This window comes from Poecilia mexicana, unplaced genomic scaffold (genome assembly GCF_051168715.1).
Source record: "Poecilia mexicana isolate PSO_F unplaced genomic scaffold, ASM5116871v1 scaffold_11, whole genome shotgun sequence".
Taxonomy (NCBI): Eukaryota; Metazoa; Chordata; class Actinopteri; order Cyprinodontiformes; family Poeciliidae; genus Poecilia; species Poecilia mexicana.
Genome location: NW_028263380.1, coordinates 20,630,859 through 20,654,199, shown reverse-complemented (window position 1 = coordinate 20,654,199; position 23,341 = coordinate 20,630,859). Strand labels below are relative to the sequence as shown.

At 34.9% G+C, this 23,341-nt stretch overlaps 1 protein-coding gene across 1 annotated transcript; it reads right to left on the bottom strand.

The window, feature by feature from the left end:
• Window positions 1-228: 228 nt before the first annotated feature.
• Window positions 229-18,892, bottom strand: LOC106904023 (uncharacterized). The gene is made up of 27 exons (XM_088009972.1): window positions 18,832-18,892; window positions 15,479-15,550; window positions 13,123-13,167; window positions 12,074-12,103; window positions 11,621-11,680; window positions 10,931-10,966; window positions 10,366-10,392; window positions 9,864-10,160; window positions 9,719-9,760; window positions 9,385-9,414; window positions 8,584-8,643; window positions 8,283-8,327; window positions 7,454-7,504; window positions 7,282-7,377; window positions 6,245-6,361; window positions 6,108-6,161; window positions 5,582-5,608; window positions 5,457-5,495; window positions 4,439-4,507; window positions 3,446-3,484; window positions 3,337-3,363; window positions 3,164-3,226; window positions 2,557-2,622; window positions 2,431-2,466; window positions 2,248-2,283; window positions 1,134-1,178; window positions 229-316 (listed from the first exon to the last, which is right to left on the bottom strand). The coding sequence occupies exons 1-27, from the start codon at window positions 18,890-18,892 to the stop codon at window positions 282-284; spliced, it is 1,605 nt and encodes a 534-aa protein (XP_087866098.1). The 3' UTR covers window positions 229-281.
• Window positions 18,893-23,341: the final 4,449 nt, after the last annotated feature.

Sequence of the window (23,341 nt, the reverse complement as noted above, 5' to 3'; positions counted from 1 at the left end):
CAATGGTTACTGACGCAACTTAATCCTCCATCCTCACGTCTAGCCGGATCGTGCCCCAGTGGTAGATAAAGGAGCGGACCCAAAGATGGTCAAACAAAATGAACGTCCACAAACGGCATTCGATTTTTTTAAATATTTAAACAACAAAAGGGAACCTTTCTCATTTGTTGGGGGGTGGGGTCTACAACTAGTGGGTGGAGTCAGAATTCCTGGGCCATGCTGATTGGTCGGTACACGGAATTTGAAAACGGATGAACCGCACGCGGGGCTTCATGTGGAAATCAGCAGGTATCCTCCAGTTCCACATTTTCAGCACCTGAGACACAAATACAGTTTCAGTCAACAAAATCTTATTTAAGGAGAAAGTTTTATGCATAAAAACACAAACATTTGTAATCATTTAGCTTTGGTGAGCCTGAAGCTAAACGTTAACCGACATGCTATTGATCAAATAAATGACCACAAACAGAAAATAAACTGCATAATAAAACTGTTGAGAATTAAAAAGGGGGAAAAAAAATCCTCAAATTATGTTTTCTACTCTGCTTTTTCAAGTAGTTTTAAAGAGGTTTACATGAAAACATTAAATTTTTTCTTAAAAGGGAAAATGTAGGAGCGGATTTCGATGACCTGTTGAGAGATTTTTATTAACATGTTAAATACAAATTACATTATTTCAATTAACCTGGAATGATAACACTTTAAAGAATAATCAGTAATTTGTCTTTTTTTAAATCACATATCAAAAAATCCCTCCAGTTTCAATTTTCTTGGGATTTTGCATATCAGAGCAATACAAAATACACAATAGACTATTCTTTACAAAAATTAAATAAATACTCTGATTCCACTAAATAAAATCCAATAAAGTTCACCTAATAACTAATTAAAGTGGACTGAAGAACAATTTAATATCTATACAAATATAGATGTTGTTCTACAGCTTAAGGCGTTTGTGAGGACAGGAATACATTTGCAAAAAATGAATTATTTATTAGGATTCTTTGCATTCCCCATCACATAAACAAGTTCAATCCAGTTTGTTGTTGAAAACAAAGGGGTGTGAATACTTTGTGAAAGTGAAAGAGCAGAGTTCAAAGGTGAGCAGATTAGGTGGGAGAGGCGTTACTAACCTTCAGGACCCTGACCAGATGGGTTGTACTGTTCAGTGACTGAACCTGCAGAGGACAAGCCCAACCAAGAAAAGAGAACGAACAAGCTTTCAGCAACTGATCTAAGACACCAGCAGAAACAACTGGCATCTCAGCTGTTCACTCCGTAAACAAAGAGTCCAAGACCTCAGAACAAGAACAGCATTTACTTGTGAACTGAGCATTTTGATCTATCTGCCCCAAATCCTGAGCTGGTTAAAATGGCTGCACAAAAACCGCCACGTTTGTTCCTAAAGGCATAAATGTCCCAATGAATGAATAACAGAGAGGCCGTTATTCATCACACATTTATCTTAACTTGAACTGGTGCTGTCCTCTAAAGTAAGATTTCATTAAAAACTAAAAAAAAAATCAACTCTTTAGTTTTATATTTGCCCACCAGATGGCGCTATTCAGCAACAATTACACTTTCTACTCTTTTCTGCGAGGGAGTGATGCTGCTGCAAGAAGTATTTATCACTGTTGATGTTGGGTAATAATATGTGTAAAAAACATTTTAGGTTCATTGAAAAACATCTCTTCTTTTAAGAAAATAAAAGACTGTGCAAACATGCTGGTTTTTAAATGGGTTGAATCCCAAACTAATACTTCATATTTCAGGTTTAATTAGCTCAAATATCAAATGTTTCAAAAATAAAAGAAGTAAAAGTAGCTTTTTTTCAGCCCTTTTTTTTACTGAAAAGTTTTAAATTCAACATTGTAGAAAAAACTTAAGATGCATCCAAATTAATGTCGCTGCCAATCAAAGGCCAATGTTTAGGTCTTGCCACAATAACAACAAATGAATGTTCAAAATATTTAATTTACATTATTTATTTATTTTTTTTCATACAACAACTAGTACACAAACTGCCCTTTAAATGGTTAAAATGGAAAAAAAGAGGAAACATATTTTGTTTCTGCTGACTGGGGGTAAAATAAATGGCAAAATAAATGCCTGTTAGGATTTTAAATGATATCTTAAAGACTACAAGGTTACTTGGTCAAACCCTTATAAAAAAACAACAAAAAAACAAACGGAGATCTGAAATCGACCAAAAAGCTCCTATTGATGCATCTTTAATATTAAACTTACCAGCCATTTGTGAGTGACCTGTCCCCGCTGGATGACCTGAGAACAAAAAACAACACATTGACCTTGAAATATAAATGTATTTATATGTCCAACACAGAGAAAGAAATCCACATAAATATGCTGCAGAAAGGCACAAAACAACATACAACCAAACCTCCTTCCTTCAAAAAATAAACAACTTACTGGAGTCAAATGGAGTCCCTTTTGGAAGCGCTGTAACTAAAACACAACGACAGTTTACTGACATGTCTGACCTTTGACCTGGATTCTGACACTATGGCAACGATTCTTAAATGCTGAGAGCCTTACCTGTGTCTGTACCCGTGGAGTCTGCTGTCGCAGTAACCTGACCTGTGTTGGAGTAAACACCTGAAACTGGAAAAAGGGAAGAGATGCAGTAACAGACAGGTGTGTGTGAGTGGACAGGTGTGTGAGCAGACAGGTGTGGGAGCGGACAGGTGTGTGAACGGACAGGTGTGGGAGCAGACAGGTGTGTGAGCGGACAGGTGTGTGAGCGGACAGGTGTGGGAGCGGACAGGTGTGTGAATGGACAGGTGTGTGAGGGGACAGGTGTGTGAGGGGACAGGTGTGTGAATGGACAGGTGTGGGAGCGGACAGGTGTGTGAGCGGACAGGTGTGGGAGCGGACAGGTGTGTGAATGGACAGGTGTGGGAGCAGACAGGTGTGGGAGCGGACAGGTGTGTGAATGGACAGGTGTGTGAGGGGACAGGTGTGTGAACGGACAGGTGTGTGAACGGACAGGTGTGTGAGCGGACAGGTGTGTGAGCGGACAGGTGTGTGTGAGTGGACAGCTGTGTGAATGGACAGGTGTGTGAGCGGACAGGTGTGTGAGCGGACAGGTGTGTGTGAGTGGACAGGTGTGTGAGCAGACAGGTGTCTGAGCGGACAGATGTACCTGGGCTCAGCGTGTTGGTGACGGCAGCTGCAGGTTCTATGCTCAAAGTGATGGGAGACAACTCTGTAGCAAAATCATTCAACATAAAATGAAAAGTCAATCGATCGCTGTGTCTTATTATTATTTTTATTTTTTTTCACTGTGTCTTATTATGCTGTAGCATCAATCTGTACCTGTGACATCACGGCCGAGACCTGAATCTGGATCAGAACATAAAAATATTAAGTTTTCTCAGTGAGGTTTAGGATTTATCTGTTTGACTTATATATTGGTGAAACTTACTTAAGTCAACATGAAGGTGGGTGACAGACTCTGTTCCACCTGCAGCCAAATGTTTTGTTTTATTATTATGGGAACATTTTTTGACATTTTTAACTCAGAAATTTTAATCTTTTTTTCTGGAAAATTTCTGAGGTGAATCTCACAATTTCTGATTTTTTCTAGCAAAAATTTCTAGGAAATTCTGAGTTTGATAAGTTTAAAGACTTATCAAACTCAGAATTTCTTTCAAGCAAATTTTCAACACATCACTCTCAGAAATTCCACATTTTCTAGAACATTTCTGAGATTAATCTCTAAATTTCAGATTTTTCAAGCAAATTTTCAACTTTTCAAACTCAGAAGTTTCCAAGTTTTTTCTAGAGAAATTCTGATTTCAAAATCTCTCTCTGTTCTTTTTTTTCACTTTTATGTTTTAGAAAATTGTCAACTTTTGAAACTGAGAAATTTTTATTTTTTTTATAGAAAATTTCCAAGATAAATCTCAAAATGTCTTTGTTTTTTCTAGAAATTTACTGATATTTACTCTTGTTTTTCTATCTCCAGTGGCCTAATCCATCATCGTACATATTTCACGTACGTGAGATCTCAATAAGACAAACCTGGTTAAAAAATTAAATGAATGAATGAATGAATGAATGAATGAAGTCATTCTAAAAGTAAAGGACTGTCAGAAACAACACTGGCTTAATTCTAGATCATTTTTAAGGCCTTTTTTTAATTAACAGTAATCCTACTTGTAAATCAGGACACAACTATTTAAAAAATATGTAGCGACATATTCAATACATATTTTTACCAAATAAAATTATGAATAATTACGGGTGAATAAAGCTGACAGTCGTCCTGCTGAGTGTTTATCAGTTTGTAAAATGAAGTGTTGATGCTACCAGAAGAGATTTTATTTACTGATGTTGACCAGAGATCCAACCTCTTTAGTTTGCTTTAACCAGCAGTTAAAGGAACATTCCCACACAAATGAACCAGCAGGTTTACCTGTGAGATCAGTTTGCATTTGCAGGCTCTGAGTGTTATCATGGAGGGAAACCATTCTTTCCGTCACTCCTGCAAAAGAGGCAAAAAGCAACAGGAATTAAATGAAAATTTTCAAAATAAAAGCATAAAGATAATTGCATATTTGCATTGATTTGATCTCGTCTTCTGTAAAAACACTGCATATACATATATTCAATAAAGCCTTTTAGCTTTATGTAATATTAAAAATATATTTTATTCTATATTTAATATTTCTAAGTTTAAATTGTCTGCATTGAGAACAAAGTGGAACTAAATTCAAATTCCTTGTTTGTGTGTAGCTGATTCTGATTATGTTTGGAACATATTATATTATATCATGTGTGGTACATATTTATATTACCATATCCCACTTTGCAGAAAACAGAGATTTGGACTCCCATTGTCCTATGGCATTATCTATGATCTACATTTATGTATCACAAGTTTTTGTGAATCAAACTGTTCAGGAAAAGTTTTGCTTGTGAATTAAAATGTATAATAAGGTCCAGGCTAATAAAAAAAAATGAAATTACAAGAATAAAGCCATAATATTACCAGAATAAAGTTGTATGAGAATAAGGTAAAAATAATATGAGAATAAAATCATAATATTTTGATAATAAAGTCATAATATTACCATATTACAAGAATAAAGTTGTAAATTTACTGGAATACGGTCATAATAAACGCATCAGAATCAGATTATTGTCAGTAGCAGCCTGTCATTTTATATTTAAACTACTGCTGATAATTCCTTATTTGTATAACAAAATATTAAAGATGCTCAATATTTGTAATTTCACTGCAGCTATAAGGCTCTTTTTACTTATTTTACAACTTTCTCCTGGTAGGATTTTGACTTTATTCTCACACAAATTTCTTCTCATATTTTTATTTATTCTTGAAACCAAAATTTTAAAAATCTATTTTTGTTCTTACCCCGACCATAATTTTTGGTTGTAAAAATGAAAGAGAAGGTAATGATTTAGTAATTTACCTCCATTAATGTCTGTCAGCACATTCTGCCTCCCGTTTCCTGAAAATAAAAATCACGTCTATTATCTGGGTTTCTGTATTGAGCAACAAAACACCAAAAGAAAATAAAAAGTAGCAGAATTTTACCATTATTGTCAGGGGATTCTTCTCCGTCTGAGAGGACAATTAGAAAAGTCAGAGAAGTAAAAGATACAAGTGATTAAAGCAGCACTGAGTACTGCAGCAACCCTACAGATGAGCATGTACAGTATTAGTACTTATTTATTTCAAACTGGTTTTTAAAACCAAAGAAAGCAAATAACCAGCAGGACAACAGAAAACATGCATTAGCTAACAAAATAATTAGCTTGCCACTACTTTTGTGGAATAAGTTAACACTTATTTAATCCTACCCTTTACCTCAGTTTAATGAAATTTATCAGTTAATGACTCAGTAATTATCAGAACTTTGTCGTTAAAAACATGTGACATGGATATACCTGTTCAATTTATTTTGCTAAAGAACCAACAAATAAGTTATGATACATAAAATTATTACAAACTGAACAGAACAAGTTGTACACAACAGCATCAGATTAATTACCAACTCTTTGCCAATCTATAATAATTATATAATATAAAATAATGATGGCAACAGAAGGAAATCTCTTACTTGTCTGCTGCTGGTGATCTCCGTTGCCATTGTCTATTAAAGATGTTGAGGAAACTGAACATGTTGAGCAAAAACAGGCTCTTATTTTTATTTAAGAAACACCTGCAGGTTCTTCTGGGATCTTTTCCTCCGCCTACCTGCAGAATGAGAGGAACCTGGGAAAGGCCTGGCCAGTGATTGGTCAGATCCGGACGTCAGCGAGGTGCCGCCTGCGCCTGATTGGTCAACTCTTCCCACAGCGAGATACGAAGAATCTTTACCACCAAGAGACATGAAGAAGAACATAAAAAAATGTTTGTTTTACTGTAACATAAGGATGGACAATGAATCAGTACCAATATATATCACAATAGACGCGTAATCAATATCCATACATCGTACATAAGATGGAATATTCAATAGAAGATTCACTGAACTCCGATCAATAACTGCACAGGGATATTTGGTCCATCATCAAATGGACCAAATAAAAAAATTAAGTGGAAATTTTGGTATTTTAAGGACAAAAATGACAATAATTCATATAAGCAGCAAAAAATAAAATCAGGCAAGAGAAAATTTTTCTAAATCAGTTTCTTTCAATAAAAAACTTAGAAAACTTTAACAAAAACTGCAGGTGTGTGTCTGTCTGGTGAATTTTTGGTTAAAGCATGTTTGTTTTTCAGTCAGTGGGTAGAAAATCCACAAATTTTACTCAAGAAAGAGCAGAAATACTTCATAATTAAATTACTTTAGAAAAGGTAGGAAGTACAGAGTAGTAAAAATAATCCTAATAGCACATAAAAAAAAAATACTCAAGTAAATGTAACTGAGTAAATGAAACTAGTTACTGCCCAAATCTGAGTAGGTGGTGTCAATTAAATCACTCACTCATTGGTTACCTAGCAACGACCTGTTGAGTAACTGGCGCAGCAGCAGTTTCAGGTTTTACCATTTTGCCTCAAAACTTAAAAAAAAAAAAAAACAATGGCATGAAGCGAAAATTGTGGAAAGGAGGAAAGATCACGCCACAGGTTGGACAGTATTTAAAACAAAAAGACTAATCAAAAATGATCAATATAGACAACTATCAATATCGACTGATATGAAACGCTTATATTGTGATAAGTTTTTCAGCCATATTATCCAGCCCAACTCTAAAATAAAATCCAAGCCGAACCGGAGGAGAAACTACTACCAGCAGGCGAGCCTGGGATGTTCTGTCCACCAGGTGGCGCTGCTGTCACTCCAGTGCCTGAGAAGTCGTGGTGAGGCGGTGCGGTCAAGTGAGCTGCCAGAAGAAAACAGTTTCAGGGTTTCAGAGCTCTAGTATCGTCTTCTTCAGTGGTAAATCTGAGAGATCAGACCTGGAATATTTAGGAGACCATCTGTGCTGAAAGGATCCACCAACCCACCACCTGAAAACACAGTAATGAACAACATGCTTAAGTTTCAAAAACACGCTTAAGTTTCAACAACACGCTTAAGTTTCAACGACACGCTTAAGTATCAACGACACGCTTAAGTATCGACGACACGCTTAAGTATCAACGACACGCTTAAGTTTCAACAACATGCTTAAGTTTCAACAACACGCTTAAGTTAACACAGCAGGAATTGGAATAAAGTGTTTGTCTAGAAACATGTTTGGCCTTTTTAAAGTTCTTCACAAATGACTTTCAAGTTCACATCAAATCATTAGTCTCAAGTCTCTAAAAAACTGATACTAACATTTTTAAATTAAAATCACAACATATAACCTCTTTACAAAATATGATTTAGGTAAATAATAATAGATTTAGGTCATTAAGTTTCAAAGTGCGAATGTCACATGACTGAACAGCCATTAGTTTTTTCTCAAAGATTGAAAACAAATCCGTCCCTTTGTAAAACTCTGACCCTGCACTGTTGTAAACTGGGCATAAATTACCACCTGAACATTTAATAAACATTTATTACTAGCTATCTTTGAATCTTTTAACATGTATTTCACCATCTGCTACAGGATGTTTTATGTTATTTTTGAAAACTGATCAACTGTAGTGTTTGCCCTGCTAGAAATACAAAAGTGCATTTGAAAAACAAATCCTGTTCATGTTGAATTTCCAAATGAATCTGTGATTTTTTTGTCTTTAAAATTAGTTTTAAATATTTTAATCTTCAGGAAAAGTGAACTAATGGATCAGACAAACGTACCCATAAGGTTGAGCAGGAAGTCATGACTGGACGGATCGACGATTCCTGATGAAACAAAAAGACATTTTGTTTTTCAACAGAGAATATAAAATCTCTCTGTCATACAATAAACTATAGATCCAGTCCTGGATGTTTCCAAAGGAGTAGAAAACAACAGTAGAATCTAAAGCTGTTAAGGTTTTGTTTTGGCTTGAGGTCTAATATTTTTCACCACTTTGAAAAGTCGATTTTGAAACATTCAGTCTTTCTTAAATTAATCAAATTTCACTGATCTTAAAACCTTTTTCCACCTTCTGCTCACCGGTCTGACTGCTGACTCCGGCTCCACCTCCTCCGCCGTTCAGCAGCTTCTGTCCATTACCTGTAAATAACAACAACTAACGCAACTGATTTTGAAACTGAAGTTTGTAACTTTTTTAAAAATTCTGTTTTTTACATATTTGGTAAAATTGTCACTTTGTCGTGACAGTTTAATATGAGACAGATGATCTGTGAAAAGACTGAGCCCTACACCCTACATCTGTCTGAAGAAATGCAATGCTCTCTGTCAGCCAATCACAGCCAGGAGGAGGGGCTTAGCACTGCCAATCAACCTCATGTATATGCTGCTCAATGTACTAATGGAGGAGAAAGAAATTATCATTCCAGAAAAAACTGTTTATAAGAGTCAGGCTGTGCTAGCCGGAGCGCAGCAGAGTGGAGAGTGGAACAGAACATACACTAGAGTGATTGGCAGCGCTAAGACCCTCCTCCTGGTTCTGATTGGTTGTTTCAGACCAAGCTGTGTTTTTCTTCTATTATACTAGGAGCACTGGGAGAAAGCAAAAGAGTTTGATTTTGTTACAGATTATGTTTCATATTGTACTGTAGCACCAAAGTGACAGTTTTAACAAATATGTAAAAAAAAAAACTAAACAAAACAGTTTTAAAAAATAAATAAAAGTTACACACTGTAGTTTTAAGGGTTTAAATTAGCCTTAAAAGATTCCCAACATTTTAGTAGTTCCAGTGATTTGCATTATTTTCCCATATGAAACAATGATATGTATATAAAATCAACCATATGATACGACATATTTTAAGTAATTTTAAATAAATTCACCGTTATTCTCTGAATCTATTCCACCAGGACCTGAAACAGAAACAAAGCTTTTACACCAGAGAAACTTAAATGTTCAAAAGTCAGTTCTATTCCTGCTCTGCTTTTAAATGTAATAATTTATTGGGCTAATAGGAGTTAGTGGATAAAAAAAAATATTTAAAGTTCATTTTAGATGTTTTATTTTTTTTTTTTTTTGATCATGTTGAAATGTAAAGTTGTCGGACTCCTGCTAGGCTAACACCTTAGATTATTCTACTAATGGCAGATTTCCACATGCATCGAATTGCTCTGGACTAAAAGTGAACAGACTGACATCAATGATTGGATATTTTACCGTTCATGTCTGTTTTAGATGGACTCGGTAGGTGCTCGGATCCTAAAAGAACAAAAATTACTTTCACTGAACAGTTGCACTTGATTCACAGCAGCACATTTATTTATCTGATCCTGCTTTAAGCCAGATATGCTGTCTTGATTACCTGCTGGGTGAGTTTGACCTGCAGAAACACCAGAGATTTCAGCTGCTACAGAACCTGGAGATCCTCCTGAGTCTAAAATAGCTGCAGAACCTACAGAACCGGGAGATCCTCCCAAATCTACAGAGCCAGCAGAACCTGGAGAGCCTGCAGAATCTACAGAACCTGCAAAACCCATGGATCCTACAGACCCTGGAGAACCTGCAGATCCTGCTGAGTCCACAAAACCTGCAGATCCTGCAGAGCCTATAGAGGCTGCAGAACCCGTGGAGCCTTCAGAACCCGGAGAAACTGCAGAACCTGGGCGATCAGAAGCGGAACAATAACAGGTTCTCTGGTCAAAATGTTGAGTAAAATAATACTGAATAAGTTCAGTCAGATTTTAAATGGAGAGCAGCATTTGAAATGTTTTATAATTGATTTGCACAGAAAAATGTTATTTAGTGAGCAGCCATCTTTAAATTATTTATTATTTTTATGAACTGAAACGGTGAATTTTGTTTACCTGACGAGCTGCTTGGATGTCCAGCTGCTGTACAAAAACATAAAAAGCATCTCAATTAGAGTTTAATATTAAGTAGCCATTGCTGCCTCTGTTGTTGTTGTTGTTGTTGCAGCGCCCCTTGTGGTGGCTGCGGGTATTGCAATGTTAGCTTCAGCCGTTCAGTGCTGCAAAGACTGCCGCCAGATTTTAAAATAACCGCGCAAGCTAATGCTGCGCTCCAGTTGCACTTGGAAATGGGAGATTCTGACTGTTGTGTTTCAAAATGGCCGCTTCTCGCAACAACAGCAGTAAGATGTAGAGGAAACACATTTATTTTATGAGACAGAAATGTAAGAATCAATGTTAAATCAATGTTACCTGGACCTCCTGAAACTCTAAACTGTACAAATTAAAAGCTTGTTTATGGAAAGTAAAACTTAATAAAGTCCGTCATGCAACATTTTCTATCATATTTTTCAATCAGTCATAAAGATATGAGGCTTGCAAAGCTTTGCAATACATGCCACTAGCAGGTGGTTTGTTTTGGCTCAAGAAACATTGTGATGAACCACAATGTAGAAATTACCTGCTAAATCGACAGAGGAGAGATCACCTCCGTGACCTGAAGAACAAGAAAAGACACTTTTAGATTAAAACGCCAAATATACCTTAACTTTCATTAATATGTACAGAGGAAACTGTCTTAGCAACAGCACATTGCTACCATTTACAGTCCACTTTTGGCTCACAGCTAATCAGCACCAATGAAAATCAGTGGCGCTCCAGGATTGGCTGTTTTGTGAACACCAGCTAGCATGTCAAGTAGCATTGGATCTACATATTTCAGCTTCACAAGATCTGAATTTCACTATTTTATAAATACTCTACAAAATAAATGTGCAAATCGGTAAATTTATAAATAGATTAGTGTTACCAGAAAACTATGTGTCCACTGTTACAATAAGTTTTCAGCTAAGTTCTGATCAGGCATCTGGCCTAAGTGATGTAGACTGATAAGCACCAAGAACTGATGAGCGCCATCAAATATGAACCAAAACACAAGAATTAAGTCAACATCAACCGGGACCAACAACCTGTTTATCAACTAAAACCCAATTAAAAACTCACCAAACATCCCCAAATAACCAGGAAAATATCAACCAAACACAGATAAACCATTAATGATGGTAAGTACTAACCCCAAAAACAACATGAAAAAATAATTTTACCCAGGCGGCTATACGCTCCGAATTGAGAAAAGAAAATTGTGATTTACCTGTAGAGCTTCCTGCTGCCCCAACATGAGACCCCGTCTCTGGAGACTGACCACTGGAAACTGACAACATGTCCATCATTAACAGAAACAAGTGACTGACAGATATAAACATACATCTTTTAAAATCACAACAACTTGAAATACTTGTTCTTTTTTTGCAGTAATTTTATGGATCTCAAGATGGATGAAATCTATTGTCTAAAAAACAATAGCAGTTTATTTTAAACTTGAGATCAGTTTGAGATTATATCAGAATCAGAATGTATTGTTCACATATAATGTGTGCAAGCTAGATGCCAATGTTCATAAGAGCAGATGTCAAAATTAAGATTTTATGCACAAATAGCTCAAATTCAACATATTCAAAGACAAATGAGCCATTTAATTTTAGGGGCTTGAAGAACTTGAAGAAAACTCGTTTGTTTTAAAGTTGGATATAAAAGGTAAACTCACCGCTCATATGTTGAATATTTGAGGAAATAGCTTTGAAAAAAACAAAAACAAGTTCTTTACTTGAGATTATGAGATTTTTACCTTTCAGTTACAATTTTAGTTTCTTAGCAAATACCTGTAAAAAACATATTTTAGAAATGAAAAAACTTGCAGTTATTTATTAAAAAGAACACATTTTAAAGCTAAAGCCTTATTAATCCCAGTAAAAACATTTCCTCATAAAGAATAAACTGATCATCAGTGTAAAATAGTATAGAAGTACGGCAGCATGGCTCCACACACAAAGACGTGTTGATAAAAAAAATATTTTAGATGAATCCAGTTTAAAAATCTACTTAACTGGTCAAAATTAAACCAGATCATTTATACTAAACACACTTTGAAGTATATAAAGACATTTACTTGCAAAAAAAGGTAACATTTTGTTGTTGAATACAAATGTTTGCCAAAATCTTCTGATTCTTAAAGGAAGTTATAAATTATGTATCTTTTTCTTCTGTTTCTCTTCAATTAAGCGCCACTTTGTTTTGGCTTGTCATCAAAAATCCCAGTAAAATGTATTAAAAAGTTTGTTTTAATACAAACTTTGTGCTAAGATGTGAGAAAATGTGAAAAAATGGAAAGGCGTAAGAAGATGAACGAAACTTAGATTAAGTAAAACATGCAGGTTAAATCTGTGAAACATGTTTCTGAAGAAAATATAAGAAAAATATTATTTTTATAATTGATCCCATTTTTCTGTTGGCTGCAATCAGAGTTTGTCAATTTAAAATAATTTTAAAACTAATTCTTTTCTATGCATATATTTAACCAGAAATGACTAAGATATTTTTTAACTTTAAGTCTTTAGCTGTAATTCTGATCTTTGACAGCAGGTGGCGCTGAAGCTCTAACAAAAGTCATCCTGCCACAACCGTGGAACTATTTTCCGGCTGTGAATCGGGCTAATCCTGGTCAGAATACCAGCCAGTTAATCTGGATTAAATATGAAACCAAAGTGGAAACAAGCAGACTTTTCAGGAGGGAAAACCCGATCGGGTCCGACTCACCTGAACCTCCGGCTGCCGCTGCCGACACGGTGGTCTGCTGCGCTCCTGCAGGAGGAGGAGGAGAGGGGATCAGGTGTTCGGCATGAATAAACCTTCTGTCTCCAGCAGGTGAAAGAAAGTCTGGGGTTATTAAAAACACCGAGGATCCGTGGCATTAAATCTGAAAAGGAATCCTGCAGGACAACGCCGAGTTTAAAGGCAAAATCTCAGTAACATATCCAGAAAAGGTTTTCAGATTTGGTCATTTTCTAAGGGGGAAAATGTTTATTAGTTTCTTTATTAAAAAAATGAAATTCCAATAAAAAGAACGTGGGTTTATGGCTTAAATTACACTAAAATCGTCTGATAAGTCAGGAGTTGCCTCAAATTTAATGGAGTAATTAGTTTAAAAATAAATTTCAGAGGTTTGACCTTCAATTTAGATTTTTGTTTATGAAGGTTTATATGTAAAGGTCATGATGTTTTATCTGCTCACCATCAATATTATCCTGACTCTTGGAGTCATCATCATCATCTGAAAAGAAGAAAAATCCAACATTTATTTTTCTAATTAAAAAAGGTTTAACATCATTTTTATAGATTCAGATGAGAAACAGGAACGTCTCTTCTCTCTGTCTGCTCTTTGTTGGATGTTTAATGTTTAAATATTTATTGAATTGTTATTATTATTTTATTCTGTTTGGCTGGAATTCATTTGCATCAAGTTTGTAATTTTCTGGCTTTTTAAAATTTCTTTTTGTTCTGTTTAACAGCACAATCTATTCCACTCCAGTCTTCATACCAGCAGGGCCGGTGGCAGGAGAATCTGGGCCCTGGGCAGGAAACTTTATTTTACCCCTGCAGACTAGAAATAACTGCTATGTACACATCAACTTGAAGATTTTAAGGCTTCGTTGCCATGAAAATTTTATTTTTCCGAGATGATTTTCGCCCTTTTGTGGAAATTGTTCTTGAAAAATCTGTGGAAATGTTTTAAAACATAAGAAATGATCTGAAATGTTGCAGTAACTTTGCCCAGCTTGTTTGTAGAGATGTAAGCAGTCACTAAAATACACATATTTACATCCAATAATGTTAGAATATGGATTCTGATGAGGCTTGTTTGTCAAATTAAAAGTACCTGTTGAAAATAACCTTTAAGCTTAGGATGTGTATAATTTCTTTTTAGTCGGATAAAATATTCTGATCGTAAATGTTGTGTTTTTATGACCTGGAAGGAGAAAATCATCATAATTAAAAGAAATAAAGGCTTTAAAACAAATGTTTGTGTAATTAATCTATATAAAGCGATTCACTGAGTGAATTTAGTTCCTGAAAGAAATGAACGTTTTGATAAAATATGTCTGGATTGGGTCTGTAAATAAAGCTGCTGTTGTGTTTTTGTTGTTGGGGTTTAAAGTACACAGTTTAGTGAAGTGGGGCTGTAATATTATAATTTTCAAATGGTTGAATATTGGTTATCTGCAGAAAAAGCCAACAAATGAAAATGTGCAAAAACTGTATCTGCAACAGCAACAAACACCTCTAAACAAACAAAACCAAACAAGCCATAAAAATGTTGCTATTCTGGCAAATCCCGACTCAGTTTTCAGCACTTTTACAAAAATATCTTTTTAATACTCAGTCGGTTTGATGACAAGTATTTGAAAAGCTGCACAGTGAAGTGGTTTTCTTCTCTTATCAGTTTTCTACTGAACATCTCTGTCTGGTATAATGACGACTTTTCTCTGTTAAAGATGAAGGTTGTGGAGTTAAAGAAAAAACATCGAATCATTATGGTTCTGATGTGGAAAACAAACATGCAAACAAACAAACATCTGTTGATGAAGTTATTAACTTTGTCTCATGAATAAAAGTTTTGGTGTTATTCCGTTGTAAATTATTTAATCAAACAGACTGAAATATTTAGTTTCGCCTCTGGAACGAACTGTCCTGTTTAACGAGACAAGAAGAGCTAAAACATTTAAACTGCAACAATCCCGTTTTTCAAGATGGCTTGATCTTTCTTCTCTAAAGAAATATGTCTATATTCTCCTAAATATAAACATTTATTGATGGATTGATTGAAATAAAAGCATAATAAAGCCGTTGTTAGCGTGGTTTATTATTGGTTTCGAAGGTAAAGAGTTAACATGTCATGAATGGATGTTGAAGTTAGAGGGTTAATGTTTGATCAGTTTTTCACACGGTTTAACGCTTTTTCAAGTGTTTTTCATTATGCAACTCATTATTAAGAAGCAAAAGTTCTCAAAATATTTTTATGATTAGTTTTGAGTCATTCATCAGTTTAAGTAAGATTAATTTGACCTTTTGTTTTTTAGTGAAATTGTTTCTTTTTCCTCATGCGCAGCCCTACCCTCCTCCTCCTCAGACAACTCCCCCTCCAGCATCTCTGTGGCCTCCGTTTCCACCTCCTCCACCTCCTTCTCTGGAAGACACAACACAGACTCTCATCTCCACCAGCTGCGGAAGCCAGAATATAAAATATAAAACAAAATGAATCTCATATTTTCCTTTTTTTACCCTCCACAGGCGCCGTAGATGCTGTAGTTGCCAGAAGGATGACTATCGACACGATCAGTAGGTTTCTTTTTTTTTTTTATAAAACAGATGAGTGGAGTATTCATTAACAGGGAATAAAGCAGATTTAAAAAAAAATTCTTATTTTTCTTTAAAAGAATAAAAAAATAATCAATGTAAGGAAAATATGAATAATCTGCTTTAAAATTATGACCAATTTCTCTTAAAAGAATCAATTAATCATTAAAGACAAACTGGTAATAGTCTGATTAATTACAAAAAGGAGAAAAAATATTCCAATATTGCTACTTTTTAACTAGATGTACTATAAATAAGTAATTATATGTATGAAAATAAAAAAATAAATAAAATTTATCACAACTCTAATATAAAAACATTTATTGAGTTGTTTAACCAGGATGGATAGTACAACAATAATACACCAATAACCCAGAATTACAGAATTATTTTTGTAATCAGTAATATAAAAGCACATTTTTTATCAAAAAAGTGCCAAAGATCAATATCATCAAATCAGCACAATAAAGATCAACACATCCAGTAAATGATTACATAAAACCAGAGGCATAAATGTGAATAAATCTCAGGATAATCAGCGTTACTCACGGTGGCAGCATGCTGCTGTCTGACACTTTTTCTGTTGAACTAAAGAGGTGAAGCTGAAGAGCTGCGGCCCCTCCTTCAAGCCCTCACATTTATACACAGACACTGAGGGGAGGGGCTGACCACGCTACCCCTAAAAACTACAAACACTTCTGCAAACAAACTTCATGCCCCGGAAGCAGCTGCAGTACAAATCCATCCCTCTTCTTCCTCATTCTGCTGCTTCTGCTGTGTTTATGTCGCTTCTTCATTCATGCTAAACGTTCAGATTTCATCCAAGCTAAACTGAGGGGCTTCCCATCATGCACTGGGGGTAGGTGTGGAGTTCACCTGGGCAGGTGACCTCTAACAATCAGAAGGGGAACTCTCTGTAGACATGCCAGTTCTTTGGTTTTGTTAAAAATTAAAATATCTAAGGACACTTAGGGCACTTGAGAGAAACCAAGCAGCTGTTAAGGTCATGTGACGTTCCTGCCCTAAAACCTTTTTATTTTATTTTTTACCAAGAGTTAATTATTTGTGCCTAAAATGTATTTTAGACAGAAAGATGTGGTAACATTTGTTGCTAAAATCCCTTTTGGAAAAAAGTGATTTATGTCATCAGTTTGGTTTTGTTAAAAATTAAAATATCTAAGGACACTTAGGGCACTTGAGAGAAACCAAGCAGCTGTTAAGGTCATGTGACGTTCCTGCCCTAAAACCTTTTTATTTTATTTTTTACCAAGAGTTAATTATTTGTGCCTAAAATGTATTTTAGACAGAAAGATGTGGTAACATTTGTTGCTAAAATCCCTTTTGGAAAAAAGTGATTTATGTCATCAGTTTAGGAAAATAATGAGATTAGTTTCCGAAGGCTTCATCAAACTACTTATAGCCTAATTTATCGCTTAAACCTTTGCAGTTTTGGCTTTTTTTAGTTATAAAATAACATTTTTGCACCAACTTTGTGTCATATCATACAATATGTTTATGCTAGCAAACACATAGGGGCATATTTTACCCACCGTGACAAGAGGCAGCTTATAGTCATTTTACCATCTGGTCAGTGTTGTAACGAACGACTAAGTGCTCCAAACGACGCTGTAGCAGTTGCCTATTTTATTATATATTTGGATATTCTCATTATATGCAATCTGTAAAAATTAAAGATTTCCCTTTTAATCAGATCAATTTGTTGCAATAAAGGCCTTTTTATTGTATTGGTAAGAGTGATTATGGAAAAGTATGTCTGAGGTTTTGTTAGTTTTATGAATTTACAGCGTTTACTGTGAGCAAATGTTGTTTTGTGACTTTTAGATAATATAATCTACCACCAGGAGAGCAGCTGGTATTATTTAGGTTATCTGATATTAATGTAAGTAAAAGGAAATAAAACAAAACAAAAAGGTTTTCAATGATCATTTTGAATTAAATTGTTCTTCAAATTTCAGCATTTTAAATCACATTTAACTTTATAAGTCCTGATAATGGTTAAATAAAACAAAAACAAACCGATATTTAATTGCTTAAGTACAAAGATATTAAATACAAGATTTACATGGAAGAAATCAAAATAGGAAAGTAAAAAGTGGCCATTAATTGGTTATGGTGGAGTGTGAAATGTTAGAAAAATGTAACCGCAAAATATCTATAATTTATGGGAAAAAAAGCCATAAAAGGTTCTGACTCGCCCGTTAAGGACTAAATGGATTCAGTAGAGATAATTAAATAACAGAATCAACTGTGTGAAGTAAAACCAACAGGATTTAAACTCCTGAGAGAATTAAATCTAAAATTATTTTTATTCACCTCAGAAGTTTGTTCTGATGATAAACCAGGCGTCCCTCAAAAGATTTTTAAATAAGGGAAAAGATTTATGTCACAATTTCTTAAAAATGTCATGTTGAATATTATTCATACCCTTCTCAATAATTAATGGAAAAATCTTCATTACTCTCAAACTTTTCTTTTAACTGTTGAGCAGCTTTTACATGTTTCCACTGATTTTCTGATTATAAAGAAAAACTGAGACAGAAACCAGTAAGAAATGTAATAATGGGCAACATTAAAAGCTGTTAAGATCCTGAAAACTTTGAGTACTTGGTAAACTGTATTTCTGTACAAAGAAATTCTAGAGTTGGTTGTTTCATATCCGTTAAAACAGATAAATTTGACTGACTTCTTCTTTAAAAACTCACGTTTGTCTTTTCAAAATCTAACCTGGACTTTAACCAAAACAAATATTTGCTTATTTAACGCAGAACAAATATCTGGAGATTTGAGGAGTAAAAAAAAAAAAAGTTTTAACCTCTTATTCCTCTGGATTTAAGCCAGAAAGTGAAACAAACGGCTCTGACTGATGACAGCTGATCCGCTGGGAGTAATCTGACAAAGAGATCAGTGTTAACCGTCAGCCAGTGGAGGGCACAGCTAACCTGCAGACCAACATGCAACACAGCACGTGCGGTGAATCACACGCAGCTCTGCAAAACAAAGTAAAAAACAGCTGGAGCAGAAAGAAATGCGGATATTTTTGAGTAATTTGGAGCAGAGAATAAAAGATTGCAGCCTGGACGTCTGTTTTACCTTTCCTGCACCGGGGCTCTCCTCTCCGGCCTTCGCTCGGCTCGACTTGATCGTGTTTCATTTGTAATTAACTTCTGGGTTGGAACAGGTGTGTATTGTTCAGGGGAAAGATAAGGCCGACTGTCTGATTCCTAGAAACACGAAAGGAAAATATGTAGAAGTCAGAGATCCACGCCGATCTGGGACATTTCAGTTTTACAGACATGAAGACGTTTAGAGACTTTCACTGTTCAGACATAAAGAAAACGGGACAGAACTTTATGTTCTACATGCAAGTAGGTAATTTCACTGAGAGAGATGGAAGACACCATCCTTACAGTTTGTAATGTGGACACAAAGTCATTTCTAGAGTTTTATCAAAATGTTTTAGTGTCGAACTGCAAAAATACAAAATCTTACCAAGTATTTTTTTGTCTAGTTTCTAGTGCAAACATCTTAATACACTTTAAATAAGTTACAACTAACTTAGAAGCAACTTTTCTGCAAGATTTGAGCTTATTAAGTCAATAATTTCTTAATTTTGGTGAGAAAGTTCAACTGGTAGATTATTACACTTATAACAAGACATTTTTCTCATGTTATATGTGAAATAATTTACCAATAAAACTCGAACGTTTTCATCAAAATTAAGAAATTATTGACTTAAAATAAGTAATTTTTTCTTGCTGAAAAGTAACTTAGTTTTCTCTTATTTCAAGTGTGTGAAATACTTGTAGACTTATTGCACTAGAAACCAGAAACTAGTTTCTATTGCAATAATGTATTTTTCAGGAAGAAGAATTTACTTTATTTCTTAGTTTTGATGAAAAAAATTTATAAGTGAAATAATCTGCAAGTGGAACTAGAACTTTTCCATCAATATTACAAAAAAATAATTGACTCAAAACAAGCTCCTATATCTTGGTGAAAACGTATTTGTAAGTTATTTAACATTTACACTAGACAAAAATACTTGGTAAGTTTTTGTGTTTTTGCAGTGCATTGCACTTGTCTACTGTCACAAAAACAAGAAAACAAAATATCATTTACAGAACAGCTTTAAATTAAAGCTTCATTGCTGTTCTTCCACCAATCCAGTGAGTTTTAGATGCATCCTCATCTGTGCATCTAAAACACAACACACACATTTATTACATTTATTTGACAGAAACCTTGTAAACCTTGAAGTTATGGAGAATATTTCAGAAACTTCCAGGAGTTAAATTATTTGTTTTGAGTCAGGATGACTTTGCACTCCTTCCTCATGTGGAAAAATAACATGCTCCAATCATACTCGACACCATCAACACAATAAAACTGATCTTTTTACACTTAAACATCTTATCAAATCTGATCAGAATACATGTTGCATGAAGGAGATGATCCATTTGGGAATCAGGTGGATTTTGTCCTCAGCTGCACATGCAGAGTGTTTGGTTTCATGAAGAAAAATGGGCTGCTTGTCTGCAGCTTTTTGCTTCAGTTTCACCTCAGCGAACCTGCAGAGCTGCAGCTCTTTGTTTCTGCTCGGCTTAGAGGACGTATAGAAAGGAAGCTTTATTAAAGCGAGCTGCAGAGAAACGACCGCCAACATTCCAGGGAAATAAATACATCGCTGACGACCCACACCCACAACGACCTCCTGTCTGGCTCGGCAGTGACCTTCAACCTTTTGCTTTGTTCTGAACACGGAGGCAACACAAAAACACATTATTACTTTCAATGGAGTCCGATTACAGTGGTAATATGTTTTAATTTTACCAGAAAGCATCGATTATACTGCCTTAACAAGCTTTACTTCCAGAATATAAAGGAAACTGAGACTTTCAGGAAATGCCAGATCAATTTACATATTTAGTTTCTTTTTGAGGAAATATGAAATAGAATAATGTGAATCCATATGAATGTTTTTGAGTTTCTGTTTGTTTAGTTTTTTGCAAATCCCTTTTAGTTTAAATGTATTTTTGGGACAAAAAAGAGCAGATATAAGATTTTTTCTGCTGCTGCTATAATTTATTCCATTAAGTATAATTGTTTTGTTTTTAATTAAATAAAATTTCCTAACTAACATTAAAACGGATCAAAATATAAAATTAAGTGGAAATTTTGGTTATTTTAAGGACCAAAATGACAACAAATTATAAAAGTAAAAAATAAAATCAGGCAACAATGATTTTTTCCAAATCAGTTTCTTTCAATATGAAACTTAAAAAAACAAACAAACAATCAAACAAACAAACAAACAAACAAAAACTGCAGGTGTGCGTCTGGTGATTTTTTGGTTAAAACATTTTTGTTTTTCATTCAGTGGGTTAAAAAAAATCCAGAAATTTTACTCAAATACAAGTAAAAATACTTCATAATAAAAATACTCAAGTATAAGTACAACATTCACCATAGTAAAAATACTCCTAAAAGTATATTTTTTTCAAAAAATGTATTCAAGTAAATGTAACAAGCTACTACCCAACTCTGTTTGTCACTGCACAAGACTCCACTGCTGAAGAAAATACACGATGGGGTTTGTTTACAGGATGCTGGATAAAATTTAGACAAGTTGGGAGAAAAAGGTCTGATCAGATAAAAACAGACATGATCTATCTATCTATCTATCTATCTATCTATCTATCTATCTATCTATCTATCTATCTATCTATCTATCTATCTATCTATCTATCTATCTATGACAGAAAGCAGTAGCCTGTTAATATGGTGCAAAATTAAAGACATTCTGTAAAACTGACAGAGATCAAAATAAAGCAGAATCTGTTAGTAACAGTAGTTGATATCCCTCAAATTTAGCATCACTAACGTATCATGACTAACAGGAATATTTAGACTAAATGTCACTCCTTTGCAGGAAAAGAAAACAGATCGATTGATTTCTCTCTGATTCCACAGACATGTTTTATTTTTGTGAAAACAAAGTAAAACCGTCCGGCGTTCTGGAAAACCCGGCGACCTTCTTTGCTGTTATTTTGAAATGAAACTTTCCCGCTGTCTGTGTGAATCAGGGCAGAACATGAGTTTGCATCTATCGACTGCGACACGTCCTGAAATCAGAACCGAGCTGGAACCGGCCCTGGACTCCGGGACGGGGTCCAGATGAAGAATTAGGGGCACTTTTAAGGCATCGCGGTCTGGTCCAGCTTGGTTCTGAATGACTGGAGCTCACCTGGATGTTCTGAAACAAAGAGGAACCCTGAGGAACCAGAACTGGACGTTGGGTAAATTTTCTCAACAAGACTTCATGGCTGACAAACGTTGGGTGAAAATACTCAAATTAAGGAGTTTATGTCGCAATAAATAGTTGAGACAACATTTTAATTAGACTGAAGACTAAAATATGCATCTAAGATGTCAGTTTTGGAGTAACTATTTACTTGATTGTCATTTAATTTACCATATTTTCCAGAGTATAGAGCGCATCTCACTGTAAGCTGCATCCACAAAGTTGTTTTTTTTTAAAACTGGAACCGTTAAATAATAAGCCGCTCTCGGTTTTCCGACAGAAAACCGAACCATGGATTCGTTCATAAACTTACTGCTGCGGCTCCATTTCTCTCCTGTACTGCCAGATCTTTAGCCTTCCACTTAAAGCTGCATCGTAAGAACTTCTTCGTGTTTCCATGATGACGGGTTTGAGTTTGAAAACATTTCTCTGTTGCTCCTGCTGCTAGCATGTGCTTGTTCAAAATGAAAATTAGCGCTTTCTTCTTTGAGTTCCAATTTTGACTTCCAATGGTTCACTTCCTGCTAAACCGCCCCCTGGTGGACGAAGAGAAATCCACAGAAAAGCCGTATTGGGCTATAAGCCACATGGTTCAAAGCGAAGGAAAAAAGTAGCGGCTTATAGTCCGAAAAATACGGTAATTTTATTTGATTAGGATAGTGAATATTAATCAAAGTTACCAAGATTTATAGCAATGCAAATATGCAGGAATTAGCATAATTTCATCCTATGACCAAAGAAAAACAACCTCACACAACAGAACACATTGCTATATTAGAAGAATTAAAATTAAATAATAAATGAAACATTAGTCAACATTTTAACGTGTAATGATAGTACTTGACAAAATGCAATCCATCAATTATCGGCTGTGTGTTTATGACTTTGTATTTTTGTGTTTTTATGATGTGAAGCACTTTGCTTTGGTGCTGAAATGTCATGCAAATCAACTTGATTGATTGATTAAAAAACTCAACAGAAAACATTTATTCAAGAAATAACTAAAACTATCCGCTTTTAGCAGCAGAAAAATACTTGGTTTGTTTTCAACCTGCTTGAGTTTCTTTTTAAAAATCGTGCCGTCTTCTGCCTCTGGTAAATTCTGCTAGTTTATTCCAGACTTATCACAGATGCTGAACATGAAAACATTTTTCATATTTTTGTGTTTAGCATAAGTTTACTGTTGTTTAGCTTCAGGAAGCGACCAGAACATGATGTACTTCCACACCTGGTCAGGTCTGCACGTCTCAGGTGAAGGTAAATCCCTTCTCACAGATATCGACCCATTGCCTGCTTCTG

What these genes read in the sequence shown, in the direction of transcription:
- LOC106904023 (XM_088009972.1), bottom strand. Translation starts at nt 18,892, where the DNA reads ATGAAACACGATCAAGTCGAGCCGAGCGAAGGCCGGAGAGGAGAGCCC. An exon ending in AGAATCCCCTGACAATAATG is followed by an intron (nt 5,496 to 5,581) that starts GTAAAATTCTGC and finishes TTTTATTTTCAG; the next exon opens with GAAACGGGAGGCAGAATGTG. An exon ending in CACCAACACGCTGAGCCCAG is followed by an intron (nt 2,623 to 3,163) that starts GTACATCTGTCC and finishes CCCTTTTTCCAG; the next exon opens with TTTCAGGTGTTTACTCCAAC.